Source organism: Embiotoca jacksoni, unplaced genomic scaffold, assembly GCF_022577435.1.
Source record: "Embiotoca jacksoni isolate LCO1_2020_lvr unplaced genomic scaffold, fEmbJac1.0.p SCAF_8, whole genome shotgun sequence".
Classification (NCBI taxonomy): Eukaryota; Metazoa; Chordata; class Actinopteri; family Embiotocidae; genus Embiotoca; species Embiotoca jacksoni.
The window spans coordinates 19,144,938-19,170,649 of record NW_027185436.1 but is presented as its reverse complement, the minus strand read 5'-3'; the positions used below and the strand labels follow the sequence as shown (position 1 = coordinate 19,170,649).

At 40.0% G+C, this 25,712-nt stretch overlaps 2 protein-coding genes across 2 annotated transcripts in view; one reads left to right on the top strand and one right to left on the bottom strand.

The window, feature by feature from the left end:
• The window catches only part of LOC138191937 (transmembrane protein 132D), a 31,928-nt gene extending 25,289 nt beyond the window's left edge, over nucleotides 1-6,639 (top strand). Inside the window, exons 6-9 of the mRNA XM_069139037.1 lie at nucleotides 3,533-3,738; nucleotides 4,005-4,269; nucleotides 4,518-4,709; nucleotides 4,789-6,639. Coding sequence (XP_068995138.1) covers nucleotides 3,533-3,738; nucleotides 4,005-4,269; nucleotides 4,518-4,709; nucleotides 4,789-6,117 — 1,992 coding nt within the window. The 3' untranslated portion in view covers nucleotides 6,118-6,639. The remainder of the gene's footprint in view (nucleotides 1-3,532; nucleotides 3,739-4,004; nucleotides 4,270-4,517; nucleotides 4,710-4,788) is intronic.
• A 311-nt stretch (nucleotides 6,640-6,950) lies between these two features.
• On the bottom strand, nucleotides 6,951-25,473 carry glt1d1 (glycosyltransferase 1 domain containing 1). The gene is made up of 12 exons (XM_069178163.1): nucleotides 25,153-25,473; nucleotides 24,736-24,887; nucleotides 23,802-23,907; nucleotides 22,317-22,368; nucleotides 20,717-20,753; nucleotides 20,216-20,272; nucleotides 15,027-15,125; nucleotides 13,220-13,269; nucleotides 11,114-11,157; nucleotides 10,515-10,635; nucleotides 9,083-9,181; nucleotides 6,951-7,415 (listed from the first exon to the last, which is right to left on the bottom strand). The coding sequence occupies exons 1-12, from the start codon at nucleotides 25,218-25,220 to the stop codon at nucleotides 7,269-7,271; spliced, it is 1,032 nt and encodes a 343-aa protein (XP_069034264.1). The 5' UTR covers nucleotides 25,221-25,473; the 3' UTR covers nucleotides 6,951-7,268.
• Nucleotides 25,474-25,712: the final 239 nt, after the last annotated feature.

Here is a 25,712-nt window from a genome sequence, read left to right as displayed (position 1 = left end):
GTCAAGAGGGATGGAAATTGCTTCAAATTTGTTTCAGAATCTTAATCACTCTATCACTCTGTTGCAGCAGCATTTTGTAAAAATGTTCGCTAGTTATACATTTTTCCATTAAAGAGTGTGAGTTGTTTGTATCTTCTCTGGCTGTCCTGATGCTCAGGGAAAGAGAGCAATTTGTAGTGGTTGTTAGAAACTTCTCCACAGGGGCAAGAGTGGTTTCATGTGTAACTGGAACAACAGCCACGGACAAATAAGTGGTACCAAAGTCACTCCTGCTTTGTGTCTCTTCCACATGGTAAAACAAACTATTAGCTAGACTCCAACAATACCGCCTATCAATCTCCCTGACAGTAAACAGCCAGTGTCCTAAATTGCTTACTACACGTGACCTCACAGTTTACGTCTGTGCCTCATCCCGCGGCCTGTCCCCTTTATCCCGCGACTCGTTGCCTTTATCCCGTGGACCTGAGGACGGCTGACTGCCAAAAGCCAGCTTTGTTTACTAGATGAAACTGAAAGTCAAACCCTGGACCCTAAGGTCAAAGGCTGTGAATATACTCAACGATAAACAAAGAATTAAGACATGCAATAGACTCCAGCGCTCCAAATGCATTTTTTTGCATGCCAAATATTGCCCAAAGTGGTTATAACAAACAACAGATGTCTTGGCTAATAAATAAATGCGGTATTTTATTTAGATTTTTGCTGCATGAGGAGATTTGAAATAAGGGATAAACAGTAAGTTTACTTGTATTAGGCGCAGATGGGTGCCAGTTATAAGAAAAGCAGGATTACATGAGGATGTCAAAAGGGCGAATGTAGACTAAATCACTCTGTTCAACCCTGTAATGTAGCCGTCTCTGCTGTTGTTCTAAGCTTACTGTAGCTATTTGCTGACCAGATAGCAGCTTCACTCACTAATATTCCCTTTAATCTTCTTAGTCTAACAGCTTGACAAATATCTTTTCTCTTCTGTGTGCCTGAAGAGTATAAAATCTGCCAGTGATAGACGGGGAGGGATTTATTTAGGATGTAGAGCTCGTGACAAAACAAAAGCGAAACAAAGTTTGATCTGCAGTGGCGGAAAGGTTGTTAAACTGTCCAGGAATAATGAGGAAACTTAAAATGTGCAGAGACACTCTCTTAATCACTTCAGGATTGAAGCACTGGCACTTTAGCATTTCAAACATAAATGTTTACTTAGTTGATGAATCCAGTCGTTTTATGGTGCGATACAGCAATTGAACTAACTCATTTATATCAGGCCTGAACACAGTTTAACACTTGAACTTAATTCGTCCCTTTGCAACCGATTCGGTCTGCTATACCCATTAAAATTCTTATTTAATGAGTATGCATAATTATTACATTTTTTTATTTGCACAAAAAAATGAAAGTCACAGTTGTGTGGGTGAAGCGCACATTTCAGCATTTTTAAAAATTTTTTTTTTATTTCTGCCTGTTTCTAATACCGTACCCAGTGATTAAAGTCAAATCCCATTTCACATAAATATCTTTTCCGACACCAAAAACACAGGCATATTCTTGGACACAGAATGAGATTGTGACTGGGATGAGTGGGCGGATGGCACATTAAAATGGCATTCCCTTCTAACTGATGCTTCAGAGTATTATTTGAACAAGGCCCTTGTTAAGTTCAATGGAGCTCTTGGAAGGTGCCTCTAAAGAAGAAGAAATGAGCAAATTGTCTTAGATTATGGATCACTGATTGACTGCCTCCACATCGAATTAAAACGAGAACTAGACACGACTTCACTGAAAATAAATCAGCTCTTTTTTATTGTTTCAAGCTTGCATTTGAACTTTTCTTTGAGAACTAATCAGGGGGCTTCAGTTTCACATATTTTGAATCTGCTGTTTAAATGTACAATCAAGCAAAGGATTGTTTGTAGAGAAGATGTCATTCCATCTCAGGTCCTGTTTACATCTGGCTTCAACAAAGGTCTTGGGTGATCCGATCACAAGTGAAGAGCTTTGAGTATGTCAGTTCACACCTGTCATTAAGATGCATCTCCACATGTTTCTCCAGTTCCATTAGCAAATAAACAAATATATAATTTCTGTTTTGAAAAAACAAATGCATTTTTTTTTTTTAACTGGTGGCAGACAGCAATGAGCTTCCATGCGTAGATGTCAAAACATCTGGCTTCTTCATGCTGTTTTACATTTTAAAATGATGACACTGGTGGACGATTTTGGCCATCGCCATCTTGGCTTTTTGGAGGCAGAAGTGACCATATTTGGATGAACTGGGGAGAAATGAGCAGAGGATCTGACTCGATCTGACTGAGAACCCATGGACCTATATATACCTGAAACCTGAATGCACACGAGGCATCTCAGTGAAACCAGACACAGCCCCAAACATACCGCTAATGATTATCAGAATATTTTCAGAAGGACTACTAGAACATTAATCAGAAGGAGTGACTTTAGCTAATGACACCATAAGGATTTGTGGAGAAAATTTTGACTTTGTATTTCATGAGAGAAGCTGAATGGGAGTCTGTGGAGCCAGATGTTTTTGGTGCCCTCAGTGGTATTGCACTTTAAGGCACTTCTGTATTGGCTTTTTGGTTCTGGAAGCTTGGAAGTTTATGGTCCCAGCATGCATTTATGCACACACTGCTAAAAGAATGTGGCCATATTCAGCCCATGCCGTGGTCTGAGCAGATCCACTCTCAATATGTCCTCAATGCGTACTTACAGTAGAGTTGTCTACTTGGGATCGGATCACTTACCAAACCTTTCAATGGTAGATGTGAACAGGGCCCAAGTTATCAGCAAATATGACACAGTGATGTAGTCGTTCTAGAGCTTCAGCTCCGGTCATGAGTGCAGGATGACTCATGCTCAGATGCAATGATGACACAAGATCCTCTAAAAAATAGCGTGTAGCTGTGGCAGTTTATCACCCACCTAAATACTGGGTTCACACAAACAAGAGCAGGAATCCATTTCCCATTTGTACTCCTCTTTAGGCTATCTGTCAGTCCATCCACTCCCGTGTGCAGTTCCACCAGCTAGTAACTGAATTTCATGAGATCTTTGAGTAGTTGCCCAAACTTGCAAAGGTCACCTTTGAAATCATACTGTAATGAATGCACTTGGCTGTGAAGGAATGATGTTCTGCGCTGCACCACATGATATTTTCATTAACATAAAATTGCAATGCTGCTTCTTCCTAACGCTTCGGACCGGTGATCATCGCAGTAGTTTATTACAGCCAGCTGACATTACTGTGGTAACACATGCAGTGCAAAAGTGCTGCAAGCCCATTTGTTGTTGTAAGAATAGCCTTTTGTTAAAATAGTGACTTTTATGAGAATATTTGATTATTTTTTGTCATTGGTTAGATGACTAACGTCTCCTACACTGACAACAATTTCATTCTGGGTTTGATATAGATTGTTTACACAAGCGTACTTATACAAACTCTTTAATGTTATCAGGGAAATTAAAATGATATCATCTGATGGATTGTTTCCCTGTAATATTATCTCCTCCTATCCAGGTGTCAGACAGGTGTGACTATGTTTTCGTAAATGGCAAAGAAACGAATGGCAAGGTGAAGATGATGGTAAACTTCACCTACAGCTACCTGAGTGCTCAGCTGGAACTGAATGTGTGGATGCCCCAACTCCCCCTCCAGATTGAGGTGTCAGACACAGAGCTGAGCCAGATCAAGAGCTGGAGGGTACCCATCCTAACCTCAAAAAGGTGGGAAATACAAAATATTTATTTAACATAGAAACTCCCCGTTTGGTTTCCGGGAGTAATTTCCAGAGGCATTATTTAGTCCATACAAATCCAAACAATATCTCTCAGGATTTACGTGTCTGAATCCATTACATAATGTATTGCAATATCTCAGTGTGATCCAATCAAGCAAAGAGTTGGGGTTAAGGGATTAGAGAATAGCAAGTGAAAGTATTTACTGTGTGACAGGTGTTAACTGCACGTGAATTTTTGGACTTGTATCCCAGAACTGGCTGGAACAGTGAGGAGGAGGACCGGAAGGGGAAGGGCTGCATGCTGCAGTTTCAGCACGCCTTTGTGCGAGTGATAACCAGTTTTGTGGCAGAGCAACAAGAACCTCGTGATCCTCAGGCCTATTTCCTAGGCCCTGATTGGCAGGTGGATGTCACAAGGTTGGTTCGATACTTCATGAAGGTAGAGGACCCTCGAGTGGCAAGGCTACAGGGAGGAAAGGTGCTGTCGGGGCGAGACGTCGGTACCACCACCATACAGGTAAAAAACTGAACTACTTCTTGCATTACAGTTTGCCCAGACAACCTGTGTCCAACTTCATAGTCAACAGCTAGTCAGACCCTGGATATGATGCTTTAATTTCCTATTTGGGTAGACAAAAGTTGGATTTAGGCTTTAAAAAGAATAAAGTTTTACTTTGAATCTGATGAATCGAGTGGATTCGGACAAGAAGATACAGTCTGAGGCAGCCTAATTTATTTATTTTACCTGATGTTGTTATTTGACAGGTGTTTTCCCCGCTGTCTGATACCATATTGGCTAAAACAACTATCAAAGTTGTAGATGACAAAGTGACCATCACAGAGTTGGGGGTCCAGCTGGTTACAAGCCTCTCCATGACCTTACAGCTCAGTACAGGAAGCAACAGGGCCATCTTGGCCACCACAACCACACAGGAAGTTCTACAGAGCCCCAAACAGGTAACACTCATTATCTTATAAAATGTCCTTTAGAAATATTTTTTGATTTTAAGTGCAATTACATTTTCTGTTCTCTCAGGAAGCTTTGGTCAGTGCCTGGGTACAGTTCAGTGATGGCAACCAGACACCTCTTGACATTTATGATCCAGCCTACTACCGTGTGACTGTGACATCTCTAGATCAGGGGGTGGTGTCAGTGCAGGGCATCCCTCCTGTTGTGGTGGCTGAGGGAGAGGGCGAGGGAGTCCTGGTCAAAGTCGAAATGTCCATCTGTGAGGCCTGCCAGAAATCCAAACGCAAAAGCACCGTGGCTGTGGGAAACGGTAGCCTCAAGGTCAAGTTCCAGGTGAACAGTTGGCGGCCGGACGGCAACACCAGCCTCTTCGACAGCAGCACTGTCAGCAACAAGGACAACGGCAGTGACTATGGGAGTGATGGGGAAGAGGTGGACAGTGAGAGGAAGCCGAGGAAGCCGTCTCAGGATCGTCCATCACGCATCTCAAACTCAGACAGAGAGGAGAGTGCCATGCAGAAGATCACAACCACCATTAAATCCACAGAGAGAACCTTGATAACCAGCGGAAGCCTTGGAGGAGTGGGTAAGATCAATAATTATGGAAACCCAGGCAGTCCTACCAGTGTGGTGAATGTGAGCCTAATGAGCAGCCCCAGTGACCGCATCAAAGGATTTGGCTCTGATAATATGATAGCAAAGGATATGAGCAGTGTTGGCTTTACAAGCACTGTGAAAGCCCCTGGGAATCTGGTAAACTACAACAACTACCCCACCAAGGTGGAGATACCTGACCAGGACACAGAAGAGGTAGAATTTGGTGGCGAGGAAATATTGGCCAACAGGCCACTCACAGACTTGGAGATCGGCATGTATGCTCTGTTGGGTGTCTTTTGCCTGGCCATCCTGGTGTTTCTGGTGAACTGTATCTCATATGTTATTAAGTTCAGGCACAAGAAGCCTCTCTCTCATAACCAGGAGCCAACAGGGCACAGGCACGATTGGGTGTGGCTCGGTACAGATGCCGAGCTGGTGATGAGTGTGCCAGGCAGCCCGGTCCAGCAAGACTCCCACACTACAACCACTGTGATAGACATAGGGCCTGATAAGACTGCCTCGCTTTCCAGGAGGCCCAGTTGTCTGGCCTCTGTCACAGACTCCCCCGTCAGCTGCGTAGGTTCCCTGAGGAGCAAACCTATGCACACTGAGTCTCTCCACTCGCCCACCAGCAAGAGAAAGAGAGTCCAGTTCACCACTTTCTCCACACTAGAGCGCCAGCATTTGCCACACATCCTGCCCAGGGAGAACGGCCATGGCATCCACTGGGTTGGGAAGGAGGACAGTTGTGGGGAGGAGCCTCAAGTGCCCATCACCGAGCCTGGGGACCCGTTATAATACACAACCTGATCAGACCTCACATGTACAGTAGATGTGGCTTTGATCACCTCAATGCCTTTGTCAACTCCGACAATTGTCAGGACAATGTGATTTTGGAACGGCCCTCTACATTTCATTACCTATCAAGGCCTTTTACATGTACATGTGTACTGTATATTATTGTTAATACTGTAGAGAGGATGAGTGTGATGATGTTTCAGATGGCTGACCAGATGGACTCTTAGTTACACAATGTAAAGCCACCAAATGTTAATGCTGCATGTGAATATCTACTTCTCTGAATTTTTGCACACATGCTGGTATGTACAGTACAAAGAAACACTGAAACAATATCCCCGATTACAAATATATCAATTATCAGTTGTAATCCAGACCTCAGTCATGGATTTCACCAGAAATGTGGCTTTGATTAAAAAGAATACAAACTAAAATGGGTGTTTTCTATAATGCTATATAGAAGACCCTTTTCTTTGTAATTTTCATTTCATTTATTTTCATTTTTCATTAAAACACTATGATCTTTAATATTTCCCATCACTTTATTTGCTATGTCAAGCATCGACCGGTTTTTAATACTGCTAACAGTATGTAGGTCAACTACTGATGCTCATCTGTAGTTTGCATATTGTTTATTTCTTTCAGGTTTTTTAACCTGCGTTGCCAAAATCAACCTTTGAATGAATGGGGTAGGATAAATACTGCAGAGACCGTGGAAACGTCTAAAAAAAAGGGAACTTCAGAATTTTCTTTAAGTATGACAAATAAAGATTTTGCTCTCAACAGAAAACATGTTCAGATCACCAAGTAGTCAAAACCAACCAGTGGGGCTGTTTGCCTCTAGTTTATTAAGTAGAATGAATAAACAGAGAATCTACGTTTTTGCTTTATTTATACTAAGGCATAAATAACAGTACATCATGAGATTTTCATGCATAAAATATGTAAACAAGGCAATCAATAATTGCTACTCAAAGTCTTTGGTTCAAAGTGACCCACAGCATAATTTTCAGTCTGTCAGTGCAGATAAAACAGGATTATTTTGTGCCAATAAAGACACTTGTATTAATTGCACCTATGTAAAGTAAAAACACCGGCTTAATGCCATGCTGCTTTAGTTCCTGAGAAAGTATACAGTATACACCTTATGCTCAATGCAGTGTGTCCACCAGTCGCTGGTAGGTTCCTCTCTCCTGTTTCAGGCTGTGATGCTCCTCCACGTAGAGTTTTCCATTCCTCACCACTCTCTCTCTCAGCTCATGATCTGACAACAGCCTCTCAGATTGATGCACAAATTCCTGGCAAAGATAAAGGCAAAATAAGTCTCATTTACTGCCAAATGCCATTTAAAGCTCACCAGAGAGGGTGCCTGGAGATATTTTTTTTAAAGCATAAAAATATAATCCAAGGCACAAGAACAGAACACAGATAGAAGCCTAAGCAAATACTTCAAAAGTGTCTCTACATTGCCAAAGGAAGATATTTGTGGCTCCAGATCCAAATATGGATGTCCAATAGATCTCTTTAACTTACACTAATAGTTGCCACCTTTCATTTGCTTATGAAGAGATGCAAAAACAATCAAAGCAACTGCCACAGTTAAGAAGTACTGCCCAACCAGCTGTCACAGATACACAGGGAGGAAAAGATGAAGACACAAATCTGACAATTAAATTAAGAGTGATGGTGACAGAGACGTGGTGCATTCACACAGCATCCGGAGGCGTAGTTGGTCCTGTGTTGGCCCACTGCCTGAGAGAAACCTCCATCAAAATGAACTCAAAGTGCCTTGAAAACATGGCAGCTAACTTTTACCGCTTAAGAGAGCCAATGGGCCCTCAAAGTTTCAGCCACTGCCAGTCAACAGGCCACTTCACTTCACTTCATTTCAAGTGATGTGATTATGTCTGGAGAGGCTCTTGGTGGAAAACAGCTCTTCTGTATGGAGCTATAAATCCTCAGCAACAGGATTAAAGCTCAATTTATGAGCGGAGTGCTTATAATCACTTCACTCTTAGTGCAAATTAGAGAGCCAGACAGGAAGGCCATTTTTCTCTTTAAAGCTTACAAGTGCTAGTGTCTGTTTCTTTTGACACGTCTCTTGATACCCATACTCCTCATGTAATTACTTTGACGTCGCAGAGAACTAGTAACACTGTCAATCAAAAAAAGGAGAAGATTTTAAAGCATGCAAAAAAGTCTTTGACTGTGAGACACTGCGAGGATGGCTGAGGAACTCACACTTTCCGCCCATCAGTCCTGGCTGAGGTCATAGTTTATCCGACCAAAGTTGCTACAACCATCTGTGTGAGCTTCCCTTCCAGCAGCTCAGCTGAGCACACGTGCTGAGAGGAATTATCTCCGCCATGACAACAGCATCACGCTACAGCATGTTGTCTGGGAACACCACGCTTAAGCCCTCTGTCAACTGGCCTTGGCCTGTTATTCTCACTTTGCATCAAGCCTCAATAGAGATCAGAATGAATAGTTCACATGCGGGCTTCCTGTTTCCAGCTTACTGCTTGTGTTGCATCACTACATGATTATGTGGTATCTTTGGTCTCTACAGGCTAAGCTTTTTGATTCTAATCTAAGCACCTGAGAAAAAATAAAATATAACAAAGGGAGGTGCCTTTTGTTATATTTTACCTACAGTGGTTGGACTAATGATAAGAATTTAAAGTACAAAGTTTTACAAACTGATGAAAAGCTAAGACTTTTTCTCATTAAAATTGTGAGACTTATAAGATAAAGTGTGGCAAGAAGGGGACATAATCACTTTCACTTGTCCTGGGTCAATGGTTTAGTACTTCTTATTAGCCGTAAGGAGTTTTTCTGGTCAGTCGAGTAGCTGTAAATGTCCCAACAGTATATCCGCTCTGCAGATACAGTGACTGTGTTTATGCACTGCAGAGCTTAATAGGACGAGACACATGTGGTGACCAGGTCAGTCACTATCTTATACCTGAGGAGAAGAATACAGCAGACCGGTGACCTTGTGCTGCACCACAGCTGCATTTCCTGGAATGTCTCTGGCTAACACAGGTACACCAAGGTGCATGGCCTGTTGGAGCAGAGAGCATTAAACAGTCATCGAGCAAAGCTTCAAGCTCATTCTATCATTAATTGGAAAAAAAAAAAAAAAAAAAAAAAAGCATCTAAGCACATTGGAAATTGTAACAGCTGTGCATTTCTGCTCTTTAGTGCAGACTTAACAATCTGTCAGCTAATACTGCACTTTCAGCAAGTTGTTGAGTGTAACAGAGTAACATACTAATCAGACTTTAAAAGGGGCCGTTCATATTTTTTAAGTATGAGGTACTTAATCAGTGTATTACCTGCAGTTGATGGGGTTCAGCACGTCTCCAGTTTGGAGAAGCCGGCAGCTGCACCTTTAAAGAAGCAAAGCTACAGTATGTACGGCTGTAGACGGGGTCAGTCAAAATGTATTTTAGCCACGAGTAGTTTAAGTGGCACTTTATTTAGAATATTTATAACAGCTTTACCTTACCCTCGACAGGCTTTTACAACAGGGAACCGTTATATGTCAAAAACAATAATTTTGCCACACAGAATACGGGAGTTGCTGGTCTACCGCTGCCTTGATTGGTTAGTTTGTTTGTGTGTCTGTTGTGTGAACAGAAGTGACAGAAGTCCCCCAATAACACAAACAAACTAACCGAGCAATAGACCGGCAACTCCAGTGTTCTATGAGGCTAAATTACTGTTTTTTTTTCAAGGGAGTCTGGTGGCTTTAAAAAGAGCACTTTAACGGCTTCAGTCCCTGTTTGGAAATGGCTGTCTGATGGCAAGGCAAAGTGGTGAAAATATTCTAAATATGGTGTACAATGAAATGTTTTTTAGGTGTGTCTTTTTTAGGTGGCTAAAATATGTTTTTTTGCTGACCCTGTCTACAGCACTACATAGCTTAGCTTCTGTGCTGGTACAGCTGCCTGCTTCTTCAAACTGGGGATGTGCTGACCCCCATCTATTGCAGGTAATACACTGACGAAGGATAAATACCTCATGTAACCCCACTTAAAAAAAAATGAACTATCCCTTTAAGCCCACTGTGGGTTGTCTTAATTGACTATGCTAAAAAGAGATTAAGTAGATTTGGAGGTTTTGTTCAGTCAGGGATGTGAACATTGAAGTCAAGCAATTAATTTGGCTAATTGTCCCTGAGGTGGCCAGATAACATTGTGATTAAGCCACAAAGAGCGTGATAAGAAAAACTATAAAATATTTAGGTGGTTTCGATTCTTTTAAAAGGACTTCGGATGAATAAATTCCACGTAAATAACTTGATACATCAAATTCCCATTCCTAAACTTTTGTTCTTGCTGAAGTCTGGGCATGCCACTGTCCAATTACCCATGAGCCCTGAAGATATTTACCTCCAAGATGGCTGCTGACATGCCCTCAGAGACGGAGCTGTTGACCATGGCAAAGCACCTTTTCATTGCGGCATGAAGCTCCTGTTGGCTCCTCTCCTGGGCCAAGAAGACCCCTGCTGTTCTGCAGAAGCAGTGGCAAAGCTCAGTTTTGCGTGACTCAGGGCTCATAGAGGCGTGAATGAAGCTGAACAGCAGTGACAAGCTCAGGGTAGGAAACACGGCTGCATTATGTGTGACACGCACGGAGCGTCCAGGTAAAGTCTTAATCAGAGAGGGCAGTTTCCTGCTGCAAAGATGTTTGTTGTGGTGAAGGCCCTTGGCAAAATACTGAAAGATCAGCCAAGACTTGAGAGTGGGAGGACAGATGAAAAAAACAAACAGAATTTTGGCGCTCCACTTCGATTTGCATTCTGTTCACATTATGTTCATATAAATGTAAGATACATTTGCTTAGAAGTATTTGTGCACCACATGGGATAAATGGAATGTTAAGCAGTCTTTAAAAGAAGCAAGATCATGGCAATTGGACTGTCAAATCTCAAAGTCTCTTCTTGGAGATATGCAGCTGATAAAAAAATAAAACGAAGCAGAAGGCTTACCTTTTAACAACAGCTTCCACTTTAGCAGTAAGCAGAGGATCAATCTGAAAAACAAAACAAAAACAAAGATTAGTGTGACACGTGAAGCCCCTTTTCCAGCGGTCATACAACTCTGTTGTCTTCAAGGATGCCGGTGGAAATTTAATCGGACGGATAAAATAAACAATGACACAATTAATAATTTCTATCATGAGGAAATCATTCTCTGAAAATCCTGTATTTTCAGAGATTGGGGTCAGGGTGTGGTGGGTGGCCAATCTGATTAATTGCAATGTGGGATTTGCGTGCATTAGCTTGCCCACGGAAAAGTCAAAGCATAGCAATTTAGGTCAAAGATGTAGCATCAAGCAAGCTGCTACTATTTCCTCTTTTAGTTCATAGGCCAAGAAATATCTATGTTGAATTTGTTATAAAGTACACATGCATTAACGTCAAAGGATCTAAATAGGGAAAACATTTCATATCTTGGTGTAATCTGGGATTTAGTGGACTTTGTAAAACCAGCAGGGGATGAATCATGATAAAGGCTATACCGACAAACACAAATGATTTAAGCCCTGTCCCATAGTGACTCACCAGAAATGTGACCAGTACGAAGGCAAAGGCAGACACTATATTAAGGTACTTGTTTTATTTTATAAATTTTCTATCCTGCAAGCTTCCCACAATCTGACATGATATTTTTAGAACAGTCTTTGGATGTATTTCATTAAGGAGAATATGTAGCAGATTGTGGTGCTTGATAAAGCTCCGTTACAGTGGAGTGAGATGTGTCATCCCTGACAAACTGACCTGAATTTTCCTCTTAATGACAGATGCTGTATAGCCAGAGCACTTATTACTTGAATGAAGTAGCTTTGGATTTATAGTACACCATTCTGAGCGACGCATGTCTCCTTCAACCTCCTGTTTGTATTTATAGACAATACTTTTATTTCTTACAATCTGTTCAGTACAGTTTAAGTTTAACCAAAGGTAAAACGCTATAATTAACATGGGGATAATCTGGCGGTCCTACGTGTTTACAATAATAATAATGATAATAATAATAGTATTTTTTCATTTCTCAGACAAACAAGCATGCTTCCGCTGTGATACAGGGGTGTCGAGATGAATCACACGTCTCTGCTTCCACTGAACCATTTCATCAAACAACAACAACAACAAAGCAGAGCGGAGCAAGAAGCTGCGGTGAGGCTGTGTATAAGCCCTTGGCCATGTCTAATTGAGTTGTTTTTGAGCAAAACTAAAGCAGAACGTACCTTTTGCCTGACACCACTGCTAGAAAGAAAGAACAGACGCTAAAGTACTGTACACTGATGTCATATCAAAGCAAGTCAGGGGGAAGAGAAGATGAAGAAAAGCATGAGGAGAAATAAATGAGTGAGAGATTGGAAATGAAATGGAGGAAAGAAAAAATAAAGAACAAAGCACTGAGGCTCCTGCCGTTGGCCGGGATAAAACTATCTGCAGGACCAAGAAGACAGAAATTGTAGTATAAGAAATCAGCTTTAAAAAAAGCTTTTAGAGTAAATGTTTAAAAACTCCTCTGATTTGATTTTGATTGGTTGATTTATGAAAGTCATAAATCATGGCAGGCAATGAGAGCTAATGCTTTTTTCCAATTATGTGACTTGCTGGACATGAAGCTCCATATGTAGCCTTTATGTTATATCAGGGGAGATGCACAGGCCAGAAGAATGATGGTGGGTGATGGGGCTAAAATCTGCTTTGCCTTTCATTTACATTTCCAGATGTATCCCCATTTACACGTATTAAAATGAGGTAGCTCTTTAGAGGTCATCAAAGGCAAGTGCTAATCTGGAGTGGGCAATGCATCTGTGCATCAAACAAAACAAATAGGACCGCTGCTGTTGCTGACTCGCCCCCAGTTTGCAGAAGACATTTCCTTCCAGCGCTGCACGTTAATTCCAGCTAAACGGCTAAAGCCTGTATCTCTGCTTCATCCAATTAGAGGCTGCCTGAATTCCCAGGAAAGGTTTCTAGATAATTTCAACAGCACGAAGAGGCACGGTTTAGAGGATGAAACATGGCAGGTATGAAGAAAAAAGAAAGAGACTCAATGTGTGATGACTGTGTATTTACCTTCGGCCCAATAATGATCAAAACATTCAGCAGATTCTCACAATGCCACTCTGAAAGAAACAGCATAAAACTGGCAGTATAAACAAAAACACGACAGTTTGGGGAAAAAATTAGCAGCAACAAATTTCTCAAAAGAAGTAAACCTGTTTTTGCATAACTGTTTTACTGGTATATTTTCTTAGTGCACTATATGCTGTAATTCTTAAGCATGTGGATAGTACTCTTTCAATCAAAGAAACAGCACATGAAAATCCAAACATCTAGCTCACCCAAATATGAATATGCAATTTGACGCCCTCTAGTGCTGCCTTATTACTACCTCAACTGTGTTCTCTGAAAATCACATAAAATACATGATTTAAAAATATAGGCCACTCCTGTCAATGAGTGGCAATTTTCACAGCTGTAATTATTAAATGTATAAAAAAAAAAAAAGTATAAAATGAAACACCATTAAAAGGCAAGGCTCAACAAGATGAGCTGTGTGAACAAGCTCACTGCACTTTCACATAAATTTTCAATTAGTTGAAACTCAACCGTGGAGATCTAACATCATTCCTAATTGATGAGGACACTGCCTCATCCACAGGCTACTACAGAAATACATTCAGAAAGGCTTCGCATTCGATGGTTTAACCAACATTAAGATTAATCTAGTTGAAAAATCAGAACCTTTTTATCTTACTTGACTGATTTAGTTTTGTTTTTAAGGGTCAGTGGATAGTCAGGGTGGGATGGTTAAAAAAAAAGGAAAGAAAAGAAAATCAGACCAATTCGGTTTGTTGCATGTCTGTTATTGGGTTCATTTGAAATAAGCTATGAGGCATGCTCAGAAAAAAATGTCAAATAGCTATTAGGGCAAAAAAAAGCCTTGCACCATAACCCAGTGAAACATCCGCAAGCATTGTTTCGGTCTGCTGTATGGGCGCATTACGGGTTTAGTGTTATGACGATGATGGAAAAAAAAAAAGAAAAAGTGGTGGATAAAATGGCGACTGTGTGCAAGCACTGTGCAACAAGTGTTGCTTATGCTAGCGGCAATATTTCCAATATGATGAACCATTTAAGGAAAACATCTCCCAAGTGTGTCCCATGACAGTGCAAGTAGGAGAGACTCGGGTAGGAAAGAGCAACTCCTTCTCCCCGCAGCATTTAAGCAATCTCTCCATGAAGATTTAGACACAAGCACAATCCAGAACTAAAGCCTGGAGGGGTGTTGATAGTAAAACACATACAGTCCTACGCAGTTATGGAGGATGTGGGGTCAGCATATGATGAAGTACTTGAGCTGTGCAGTAATTCCTAAACTTTATGAACAGTCACGATGAGGAATTGTTAAAAGAATTGTCTAACACAGCCTTCACAACTTTTACTACACATGGACGGACCTTCAGAGCTACTGAAAGTTACCTGACTGTGACTGCCCCCTGTATAACTTTGGAGTGTTAGATAAAAAGCTCCATTATGCAGACACACCCTCCTCATAAGAAGCCACACAGGCAAGTGTCTCTCTCTTATTGTTGACGGTCTTTATGTCTTTAAGGAGGCAATTTTTTTATTCAAGTTATATTTTTGTTTGCACTAATTGGAAAACCTATTCTTTTAATTAAAGTTTGACAATGAAGAATGTGTATGTTCCTTATGTTCTTAGACAGAAGTTTGTTATACAGTTGTTAACTTGAGTTTGCTACATGAAAAGAATAAACGTACCGAACTGAACCGAAGCTTACATTTTGTGAACGCTTCAACCCCTCGTACATACCGTATAAAAAAATACATGGTAAACATAATGTATTTCATGTCATACCTGAAAATTCCTCCACCAAATAGAGAGGGTCCTTGACTCTCCTGAGGCCGCAGACCAATAGGAAGACACGCAGCTCATCCACATGCTCACTTCTCACACCTGGAGAGAAGCCAAATGCACACAAATACAGCACCACAATATCAAAACATTGCATAATGAACATTCCAAGTACATCAGCAGATAATGAAAGCAATACATCACCCAAGGTCATGAAGAAAATAAGAGAGCAGTGACTAATGTGCTTGCACAATTCTCTGATCGGCGGGGAAATAGTCTGCTGAAAACACTGGAAGGTTGCAGCCAATTCGATGTGTAATGCAGCATCATAACTAACAGAGCCACAGTGTTTGGGTGACAATTTGCTCACTGAATAACCCGAGATAAAAAAAATTTGCCAACACAACAGCATGCTAACAAGATCAAGTGCTGCGGAATCAGCTCTTTCCTCTGATCATCCAACTTTCAGGTTCAATCCAGAGATTAGTCAGAAACTGGCAGGCATACAATTGTGCTCAATGCCAACTTCTTTTTGCGTGGCACCTGACCCTCCAAAGGCAAATAAAGGATAACGGTTCTGATCCAAACAACATAGCTCCACTACGAAGGCAACACACACACAAACACACACACACACACACACACACACACACACACACACACACACACACACACACACACACACACACACACACACACACCAGCCTGTTGGTCTCAGACTTCTTACAAGTAAACAGACTCTGAAAAATAAATGGGTAATACCACTGTACTCCCTTTGTACAATCGATAAAACGCTCAAAAGGCCTAAACTATAAACAAAGGACTGTTGTATCATGTTTACCATGTGTATTACCTCAGTTTATTGTGTTAACGTGCTAAAAAATTGCTAATAAAGACAAAACATAAAGCATTGGTAAGAATAATGGCAACATTTGAATACATTTTGATCATGGCACTGAAGGTTAAGGGCTCACAAAAATTACAACAATTTAACTTGAGAGGACGGTGACCTTCTGTACCAATTTTCATGGTGAGTGCAGAAGTCAGAAGATCCATCATCAATGAACCTGGAAAGTTTTGTGCCAATCCATCTCGTAGATGTTGACACATTTTACTGCGTATAAGTGCAAATTTTAACCTGTCTGGTGGCTCCAAAAGAATTCATTTTCAAGGTCAGTTTTGGTTCTTTGAGTACCATAAATATTCTGTACAAAATTGAATGGCAATCAACCCAAAAGCTTGCTAAACCGCCATATGGCATATACAAAAAACCTCGTGAAGAGAAGAGTTAGCCTTTACTTTAGTTTTGAGGGCATCATGCCCAGATCTGAAGCATGAGAAGACAGTCTAGGAACCTTAAAGGCAATTTGAAGTAGAAGTCTTATGAATATATGGAAGAAAATTACTTCATGCATAGATTTATAAGGATATTGTGATATTAGAGGGTCAGAAAATAAATTTTTAATCCCTGATCTTCTACGCTTGATAAAGACGCAAAATTAAAAAAAAAAAAAAAAATCATAAATATTGAGATAGCTGTGCTGGCAACAGCACTAGCAATTTAAGAGAAGTAAAAAAAAAAAAATTTAGTCAGTGTCAGACAAAATAAAAAGGAAATCATTTTGAAATTAATACCACAGACAGACACCAACACGTGCTTCGAGCACGGTGACAGTCGAGAGAAATCCCCTGCTGCCAGATAAGTCCAGATCAGAAGGCTTGAAGAAGCTCTTTTAATGCTATTAAAGAGCATCTTAAAATGACAACATGGAGTCTGGGCATTGACCCTGATCCTCGGAGCCGATTGTCAAAAAAGCTCTTACTTCCGCGGGACTTATCGAAGTTTATCGTATCGATTCGCAATAGGAGAAAAAAAACATCAGCTAAGTTAAACACCACTGTCAATCTCTGCAGAACAAGGTAAAGAAAAGTAATGTAAGATAGCTGGAGTCATACCAGAGTGCAGACCTGTCAAAACGAACGAGAAACTCAAAAGAAACTCCTTTTTTGTATCTGAGACACAATTAATCTTTACTCAGGGAAGAAAAACAAATTGTACAAATCATCTGCTGTGCCAGCAGCAATCTTTTCTCTCTTTCTCTGCAGTTGTGCGAGTTCTATGCAAAACATGTTTTTGTTCGTTTGACTTTGATTTCAGAATTCTGAACATCTTCCTAATGCTTTAATCAGTCCGTGTGCATGTGTTATTGTAGGCATGGATGTGGGTGCACATACTGTTTCTATCAGAACAGCTCATATAAATTAGTTGCGTGGCACAAAGAACAGAGTCTGCAGGGAGTACACAAAGAATGACAACTCCGTCTAAACAGTAAATCACATTAATGAGCAAAGCTGCACAGGTGAAATATTAGGATGATTAGCAATATGTCTAAATCTTAAAGAGGTTTGATGATCAACAGTTCTACTGTACAGTATATGTTCAGTTTTAAGTCAGCTTACGAGTTCTGAAGAGAAATTACATTGTCCAAACTTTACATTATATGGACTCTTTACATCAGCACTGCACAAACATGCAAGCCAGATATGAAATGTACAGCCTGCATTTTGGTTTTTCAAATATGAATTATGCATTACTTTACATGCTTGAGTCAATGCTCACAGTTATGAAGCCACCACAGCAGAGATGCACACCAGTAAGGCAGGGACTGTGACTGTCCAACAGCACTTAAGAAAATAAAAACCAGACTGGACAAACAGAAGCAGTCTCATTTGTGCTGCAAATGGTCAAAACGTTTCACTATGGGCTGGTCAATTTGTTGATTTCTGTGCTGATGTGTTAAAAACGGGGCTACTTAAAGAATGAGCTTTCTTTAAATAGCAGAGAAAAGTTTAGAGCCTAAATAACTGCAGCTGAATCTGGGTGTGAGACAAGTATTCAGAAATATAAGTGATCTATCAGTTTTGTTTCAATATGGAAGCGATAGTCTGAAAATTGATGGTAGTATAGTGATCAAGGACATGACACCATTTTCAAGCATGAAAAAAAACAAAAAACAGGTAGGGGGCTACAATTTGAACAAACTATGCAAACAGTCTAAAGCGTGTTGCGCAAGTGCATTTAGGTTTTGTCTAAATCCACTTTTGTTATTTTCATGGTGTGATGCTCAGATGTGTACATTTGCAATATAAATAAAGCGAGTGATGGACGCTGGGTGAAAGATAAAGCCCATGTTCTTCCACTGTAAGATAATAATAGGCATTGCACTTTTAACCTTTTTAACCAATACACTGACCTCACTAAAAGCTTCCTGTGTAATTCATTCAATAATCGTGCTCCTCCTTGACAACCATGTAACTGGACAAGGTAGCAGACAACTCCCTGCTTGTTTTCCTTCATCCCTCAGTGATTTAAAATAGCACTGCTCCGTCTACTGTGCTGTACTTCTTCTATCCCCTTAACCCTACCTAACAAGGTTCACAGCAGGGGCACAAAACAACACACACGGACAAAGACACATACAGAGTGGCTTTCATTAGCCTCTGGATTTCAGTACTGAAGTTTGTGCCTTTGGAGGCTACAAGACATCCAAAGGATAACAGAGACACATACGGTATAGTCGTGTGTCTTCAATCAGGTGGCAGGATTGCTTTGCCTCTTTTATGTTCACCATTAGAGGGCTTTTTGCAGTGAGGCACTGCAGTACTGGTTCACAGAGAATATATTCCTGAATGCTCACATACCTCCATTCAGCCAGCCCTATATACGATACGCTCTACGTTTTGCGATTTAGTGCTGATTAATTTATGTCACACCAGATGGAAGGATGAAGAAGTAAATCAATATACACCAGGATCTGGGAGGAGACAATACACACAACGGATGGTGCCCCCTGTTGTGTGTGTGTGTGTGTGTGTGTGTGTGTGTGTGTGTGTGTGTGTGTGTGTGTGTGTGTGTGTGTGTGTGTGTGTGTGTGACAAAGGGCGGATGAGAGCTGACAGGAGAGAATACAGATTGCTGCGGGAGTCACTTCTGTCAGACTGCGTTGTTATGTTTGAGGATAAGTAAAACATGTGCCAAGTTGTTGACACTGATAATTGAGGGTGACAAAGCAGGTCATCGAGGTTCAAAAGGAGCGCATGCAACATCTACTCTTTTAGACAGCAGAGAACCAAGGCTGCACGCTGAAAACTAAACGACAATGACTAAATCTTTTTCAGTTTTTAATGACAACTTTACACATTTGTCCTCACAAAAGCACATTTATGAAAATAAAGTGTAGACTGCAGAATCAGCTAATTGGAATGAGGCTTTTTCACATTTAATTACAAGTAAAAATCCTGAACATGTGTTGTGTTGTTAAAGCACAGTGGAGAGAAAAATACAACAATTGTCTAATGGAAATGAAAAGCATCTGTCCTTCATCCACATTAAACAATTCAGACAAATTACCACCGTCAGTTCAGCACATATGCAGAAACTGGAACAATGTTTACAGGCCTAAAAAACAACTGTGAGTCAAAGAACATTGCTTTCATCTGGGTAAATGCCCAATAACAGTGACTCTAATTTCAAGTCTAACAAAATAGAGAAATTGCTGTGGAAAATTAGAATCACTTGCACCAGTTGTGAAACATTGTGATAAATGGCCTTGAGCTTGAGAGCTATTAATCAACTGTTCCTCTATGTATTCAACGGTGCTCTCCATGAGCGCTAATGTACTTGGGATGGACATCATCTTGCAATGTAGTATTTAAAGTCCTGGCTGTTAGTGAAGACGAGTAACTCGGAGCAACTACATATTTACTGAGCAATTCAAATGGGAGCAGGAAGATCGGACGTAATGAGTGAAAACTTCAGAGACCACCGCATGGATGCATTTAAAACAGCACAGTAAATTTATGCTCTCTTATTGGTACTTTTCATATCAGGGGAGTATGAATGCATTCCCCACTGTACTCCCAGAGGTGGCTTCACTGCACCACACCAACTGTGTCTAATAATGGAGGTAAGAAGGGGATGTAATCTAAAATATGGCAGAGGGACAAGGGATGTGGACAATGCTACCAATGGTTACAAAATGTGGCACGTGTGTGTGTGTGTGTGTGTGTGTGTGTGTGTGTGTGTGTGTGTGTGTGTGTGTGTGTGTACCTGGTCAAAACAACCCCACCAAACCTGATTTACAAGGGAATTTACATTTCAGTGTGGGGATGTAACTTTTTATTTTTAGTACCTGAGCTCCTCAAGAATTCAGTCCAGCAGAATTTCTCAGTCACTTCAGTCTGGATACCTTTACAAATAAACACAAAGAAAAGGCACAGAGCTCTTCATAAAGATTTTACTGGACATCAGCTCTAACAAAGTACTCATCATCCAAAATATTATTTTGTACACACCATGTAAAAAGCACTTCAATGTGATCACTGTCTGGTGACAAGCTGAAAAAAAAATAAGCTTTCACTGGTCAGGGCTCAGCCATGCAGCTTGCCCAGGGGCTCACATCTAATCTATGAAAGGACACTATTTGCCAAACAAGGCTACTGGTGGGAAACAACATGGAAGAGTGATTTGGGCTGTCCTACATGGCACAGTGGCCAATGGCAAGAGCAAATACAACTCAGTACTGCAGACAGTATGATAATGGAGGAAAAAATGTCAAAGCTGATTAATGTTACACTTCAATAGAGTTAGGGATGCAAAGCATCGGGGAGGATATTCATCCTGCAGAGCATACCTTGGGGCTGCACATAGATTTTGCTGCTCTGGGACACCTTTGGAGGGAAAACATAAAAAAAAAAATCTGTGATTAAAACAAATACCAAATCACATGAGTGTTTTAAATCCATCAATAATCACAGGCAGTGTTGTGTAAATTATATTTAATTATTACTGACTGTGCTTCTGTCTTTTTATGTCAGACAATAGAAAGAGCTATTTATCGCTCTTTGAAATCAAAGCATATTTATACAAAATTCAAACTTTAAAAGAGAGTCAAGAAAGCAGTTGCTAAGATAATGGGGGTGCTGCAAAATAAATCAGAGGGGATGAAAAAGAAATTGACTGGATTTTATCATACCAGATTCATCCCCTATGTGTGTTTTCTGTCACAATAAAAAGCCTGCCGATGCCTCTCAGTGTCTGTCCTATCTGCCTGCTGTCAGCACTAAATGGCAGAGATAAAGCATGCCACTTGCCTCAATCTGCAGCCTACGGCTGAACTCTAATCTGAAAATAAAACAGGGTAATATTGTTTTAATGCCACACTATTATGGGACGGGGAAAGATATTGTGTTTGTATGGTAAAAGCCCTTCTGTTATAGTTATTGATGCTGTCATGCCCCTGCTGTCTAAAGATGTACCATAAAGCATAAAATGTAGTGGTTTTTCACAGCATTGTAGTGCAGGAAATGATCTCATTGAGCAAAGGGTCAATGTTCTGTTAATGCTAAAATATCCTTTATCCCATAGTAGGCAGCCATAATCATAATGATGAACCAACAATAAAGCACATACAGAAATGTTGTTGTAAAATGTAAACATGTAGAGCTGGTTGCAAACATACTGCATGTGTGAAACTCTCACAGGTAAACATCAAGCATCAAAGTTTAGACTGCATGTCAAATGGTTGGACAGGGAAGCCACTAAAAGCCCCTGCTGGGCCTACATACGCTCTAAACTCTCTGCTGCTGTGATTGGTTGTTTGACAGTGACTCATCTGCCCCCTGCCCCTAATCCTAATCCTCCCACAACGTAACAATCAGTACCAGGCAGGCAGCCCAGGTATGCAGGCAAGGCTAGGGCATTTGGGCATCAAAACGTGCACTTTCTGCACCCGTGGACTTCAGTCACACGTACTCTGATGTGTTCACCATCATCACGTGATGTTTACAAGGGCAAGAGACTGCAGGGCGATATAAGCCAATGACAGACAGGCCTAAAGACCACAATAATAAAAAGCATTTTGATTATTTCGGTAGCCTATACCGCCACACATTTCTATATCTTTATGTCGTTGAATATTATTTCTGGCCTACAAGATTCAAGTAATGTTTTAATAGTGTAATTGTTTTTCACTTTTATAGTTATTTTTCTTATTTTAGTCAGCATCTGGAAAACTTACTCCATGTATTGCAATGAATTGTGGTTAATTATATCAGTAATATATATCACTTTTTCTTTTATGTGTTAATTATTTGCGGCGCTTTTCATGTGTACAACCCAATGCAACATAGCCAATGTCTCCCTGGAGAGAATGTCTGAAAATGAGCACTAATATAGATACAGTATAAACTACTGCACTTAGTGTATCAGAATAAAAAAGAGTGTAGACCTACCAAAAATAACTCTGCCTCTTCTTTCAGTTTGCTAGTAAATGCAACAGCAAACCTGATTGGGAACAAAAAACACGTCATTATCACTGCTGTAAAAGACATTTTCAATATAGACAGTACATTTGATCCTTTTATACGATATGACAACTTTGACAACAATAGAGGAAGACGCAGTGGAAACAACAATAAAACACTAAAGTCTTCTGGTTGAGAAATGAGAGCATAGAAGCTGCTAGTGGCTTGAAAGCACAAAATTTCAGGAAGAATATAATGAGGAAAAGGAAATACTGAATAAAAAACGGTGAGGATTAATTTGCATGTGTGAGCGTGCATTATTTAACAAACCAACGAGCTCTGGGTGGTGACTGAATCTCATGAAGGTTTGTGTGAGAAAGTACTAACAGCAGGAGGTGCATGGATTGAGATGTTTGAAGTCGCAAGAGTTGGATCTTCCCAGTTCTCCCAGAAGGAAACTATTATCCCCTTAGACTTACTAGAAGGATGCTCTACAATCTAGTGTCATCACAGTGAAAACATAGACAGCACAGTCGGATGTCAGTGCACAGGAAAAATACTGATAAAAGTTCATTAAGGAAGTAGAGAACACACAATCTGCACATCCTCATTCTTTCATGCCAGTACCGCAGGCACTGGAGGTTCTTGCAGAGATCTAGACCTGTTTTACCATCTGATAAATGATACCCCAGTAAAAATCATTCAAATTCTTTGCAACAATTAAAGTAATTGGGACATTTTTTTTTTTTTTTAGCATTTAGTGACCTGGCCAAACTGTAAATTTAGTCTAAGACTTAAAAATTCCATGATTAATGGAATTATAGATTGTCTAAGATACATAAGTGGTAACATTTACTTCCTACTCGCATTTCAAGACGCACCGTGACAGCTGCATCAAACCTCAGTTAGTAAACCATGGTAACAATACGAACATATTTGGTCAAAATAATGTCACACTCATAAAACATAATTTCTTCAAACACAGCTAGCAGGCCTTATGTTTGGCAGACATTTTACTTAGAACAAGCGCAGTTATAACAGAAATCAAAGGAATGATAGCTTGCTTCCTTTTAAAAGTCACATGACAGCCATGCCAATGAATGACCATGCACAGTGACAGGACCTTTGAATTGGTGCTCCTAAATGGAATATTTCCATAATAAATGTAATTATTTGATATGTTCAAAAATGTCCAGTATAAACAGCCTATTACACATTCATTAATCAAATGGTATGTCTAATTAACTAACAACGATATAAACAAACAAACGGGACAGAATATATTCTTCATCTTGTATTTTTTTTTTTTTTGCAAGCTGTAAAGCTGCAGTTATTTTAACAAACTTTTCAATAAACATTTTAGAAAAAGGTGTAGTTTGTATAATGTGTTGAAGCAAGGACTAAAAGTTGTATACTGATCTTGGAGCTATTTGGAATGAAGTGTTTAAAAAAAAATGTTTGCAGCAACATCACCTGGCTTTCAGTAGCACCTGCTCCATAACCACACGCTTCTGCTCAACTTTCACATCTTCATTTATGTCTGTTCCACCAAAGATAACACCAAACGGTACTTGGATGTCTGTTGTGAGGAGCAGACATAAAACAGAAAGGTAATGACATAATGACAGGTAGCTGCATATTTACAGGTATATTATTATTCTGAGAAATGCAAATTACAGAAAGTATGAATAGTAGATAAGTTATGAAATCCATTTACTCAAGTACTGTACTTTGGTACAATTTTGAGGTACTTCTGCTTTCCTGATAGTAGTATTTCCATGATATGCTACTTTGTATTTCAATTTGACATCATTGCAGATGGAAATATTTTACTTATTACTTAACAACATTTAGGTGACGGTTTACTTTTAAGATGAATATTTTTCACATGGCTTAATTTCAATAAATGTTCAAATGATCCTTAATCTGACCACAAATCTAAGAGAAAAAGTCAAAAAACTGAAAAGAGATTTGTGTATTAAAACACTTTTGTTGTCAGGATTTAACGCTGTTAAGAAATTTAATTGTTTTACTTTTTCTTTCCTTTCCCGGTAATCATCTGACAAACCCGCATATCTATCTTCTGTCCCTGTATATAAAACTGTACAGAAAGTAGGTCAAACTAGGTTCCCTTCCAGCAGCTACAACAGTTGCATGCAGCTTATACACTGATGCTTCAGTATAAATAAACTCTATATAATAATATATCAGTCAGTGGACCAAACCAGTATTTTCACTTTAAGATTTTACCTACATTTTGCTGCTAAATATTATTAACTTTTATTTAAGCAGGACTTTTCATGATGTGATACTTTTACACTGCAGTATTGGAAGTTTACTTCAGTAATGGATCTGTATACTCTTTCCACCATTGGTAAATAGATCATATGACAGTGAGCATGTTTACCCAAGAGAAGTCTGCCTGCCCTGAACAGATGAATGGCCAGTGCACCCTCAAATGGAGGATTTCTGGACACTAGATTTGCCACATCAGCAGGAGACTGGAATTCTTCTGGATCTCTGAGCTCGCAAGTGTGTCCTGCTGACTCAATGTGAGATCTAGAAAACACTGATTATGGATGACTGGTAGGAAAACAAGGTGGTTAAACAAAGTTACAGCGGCTAAAGCCACTGTACAAGAAGAGAGGCAGTTCAATTATAATAGTACAGTTGTTTTTTTACAGCCATTGTGCCGTAAGGTAGGCAACAACAGCTGTATTTTTAAATAGCCCTGGTTAACAGTTAACTTGTTTCTATGGTGTAATTCAGTTTCATAGGCTAAACAATACGTTTCAACAAAGAACTAGACAACGATGTAAATTACCTTATTCTCTCAGCTGTCGTGTGGTTCCCAGTTTTGGGTTTAAGACAGGCAAGAAAGAGTAATTTCATATCTCCACTATAGTCTGGTTTTTCCGAGTTAACTAACTTGTTAAAGCATAAATATTATTAAAACCAAATGGAACGATGTAGCAAGCAGGACCTATGTGTTTAAGCAAGATCGCTAAACTTGACTCCTATTACATTTCCTGGACCAACGCCTGTAACATACAAGTAGGGCAAGCAGCGAGCAACAGCTCGACGAGCCCATCCCGGCAGTGCCCCATGCTTGAAATGTTTACAAGTCCGTCCACTATATGTTCCCCTGGAAACACATGACTGCAGCGGTGGAGCTTTGCTCGCCGTTTCAGTATTTTTGTTCCCATTATTTCAAACCCACTTAAAAAAAAAAAAAAAAAAAAAAAAAAGTAGTACACCCATTGTGTGATGAGAACTTTGAAAATACAGAACCAGCAGTAACAACACATATATATGTATATATATACATACATATATAAAAAGAAACCGCACCACCACTTCCTTCTCCCGATGTTACACCGTCTG

Excerpts from the sequence above, each read along its gene's own strand:
- glt1d1 (XM_069178163.1), bottom strand. The coding sequence starts at position 25,220 with ATGAAATTACTCTTTCTTGCCTGTCTTAAACCCAAAACTGGGAACCAC. Across the intron at positions 20,754-22,316 it reads AAGAGGCAGAGTTATTTTTG|GTGTCCCAGAGCAGCAAAAT; the intron begins GTAGGTCTACAC and ends TTCCCTCCAAAG. Across the intron at positions 15,126-20,215 it reads TGAATTCTTGAGGAGCTCAG|GTGTGAGAAGTGAGCATGTG; the intron begins GTACTAAAAATA and ends GCTTCTCTCCAG.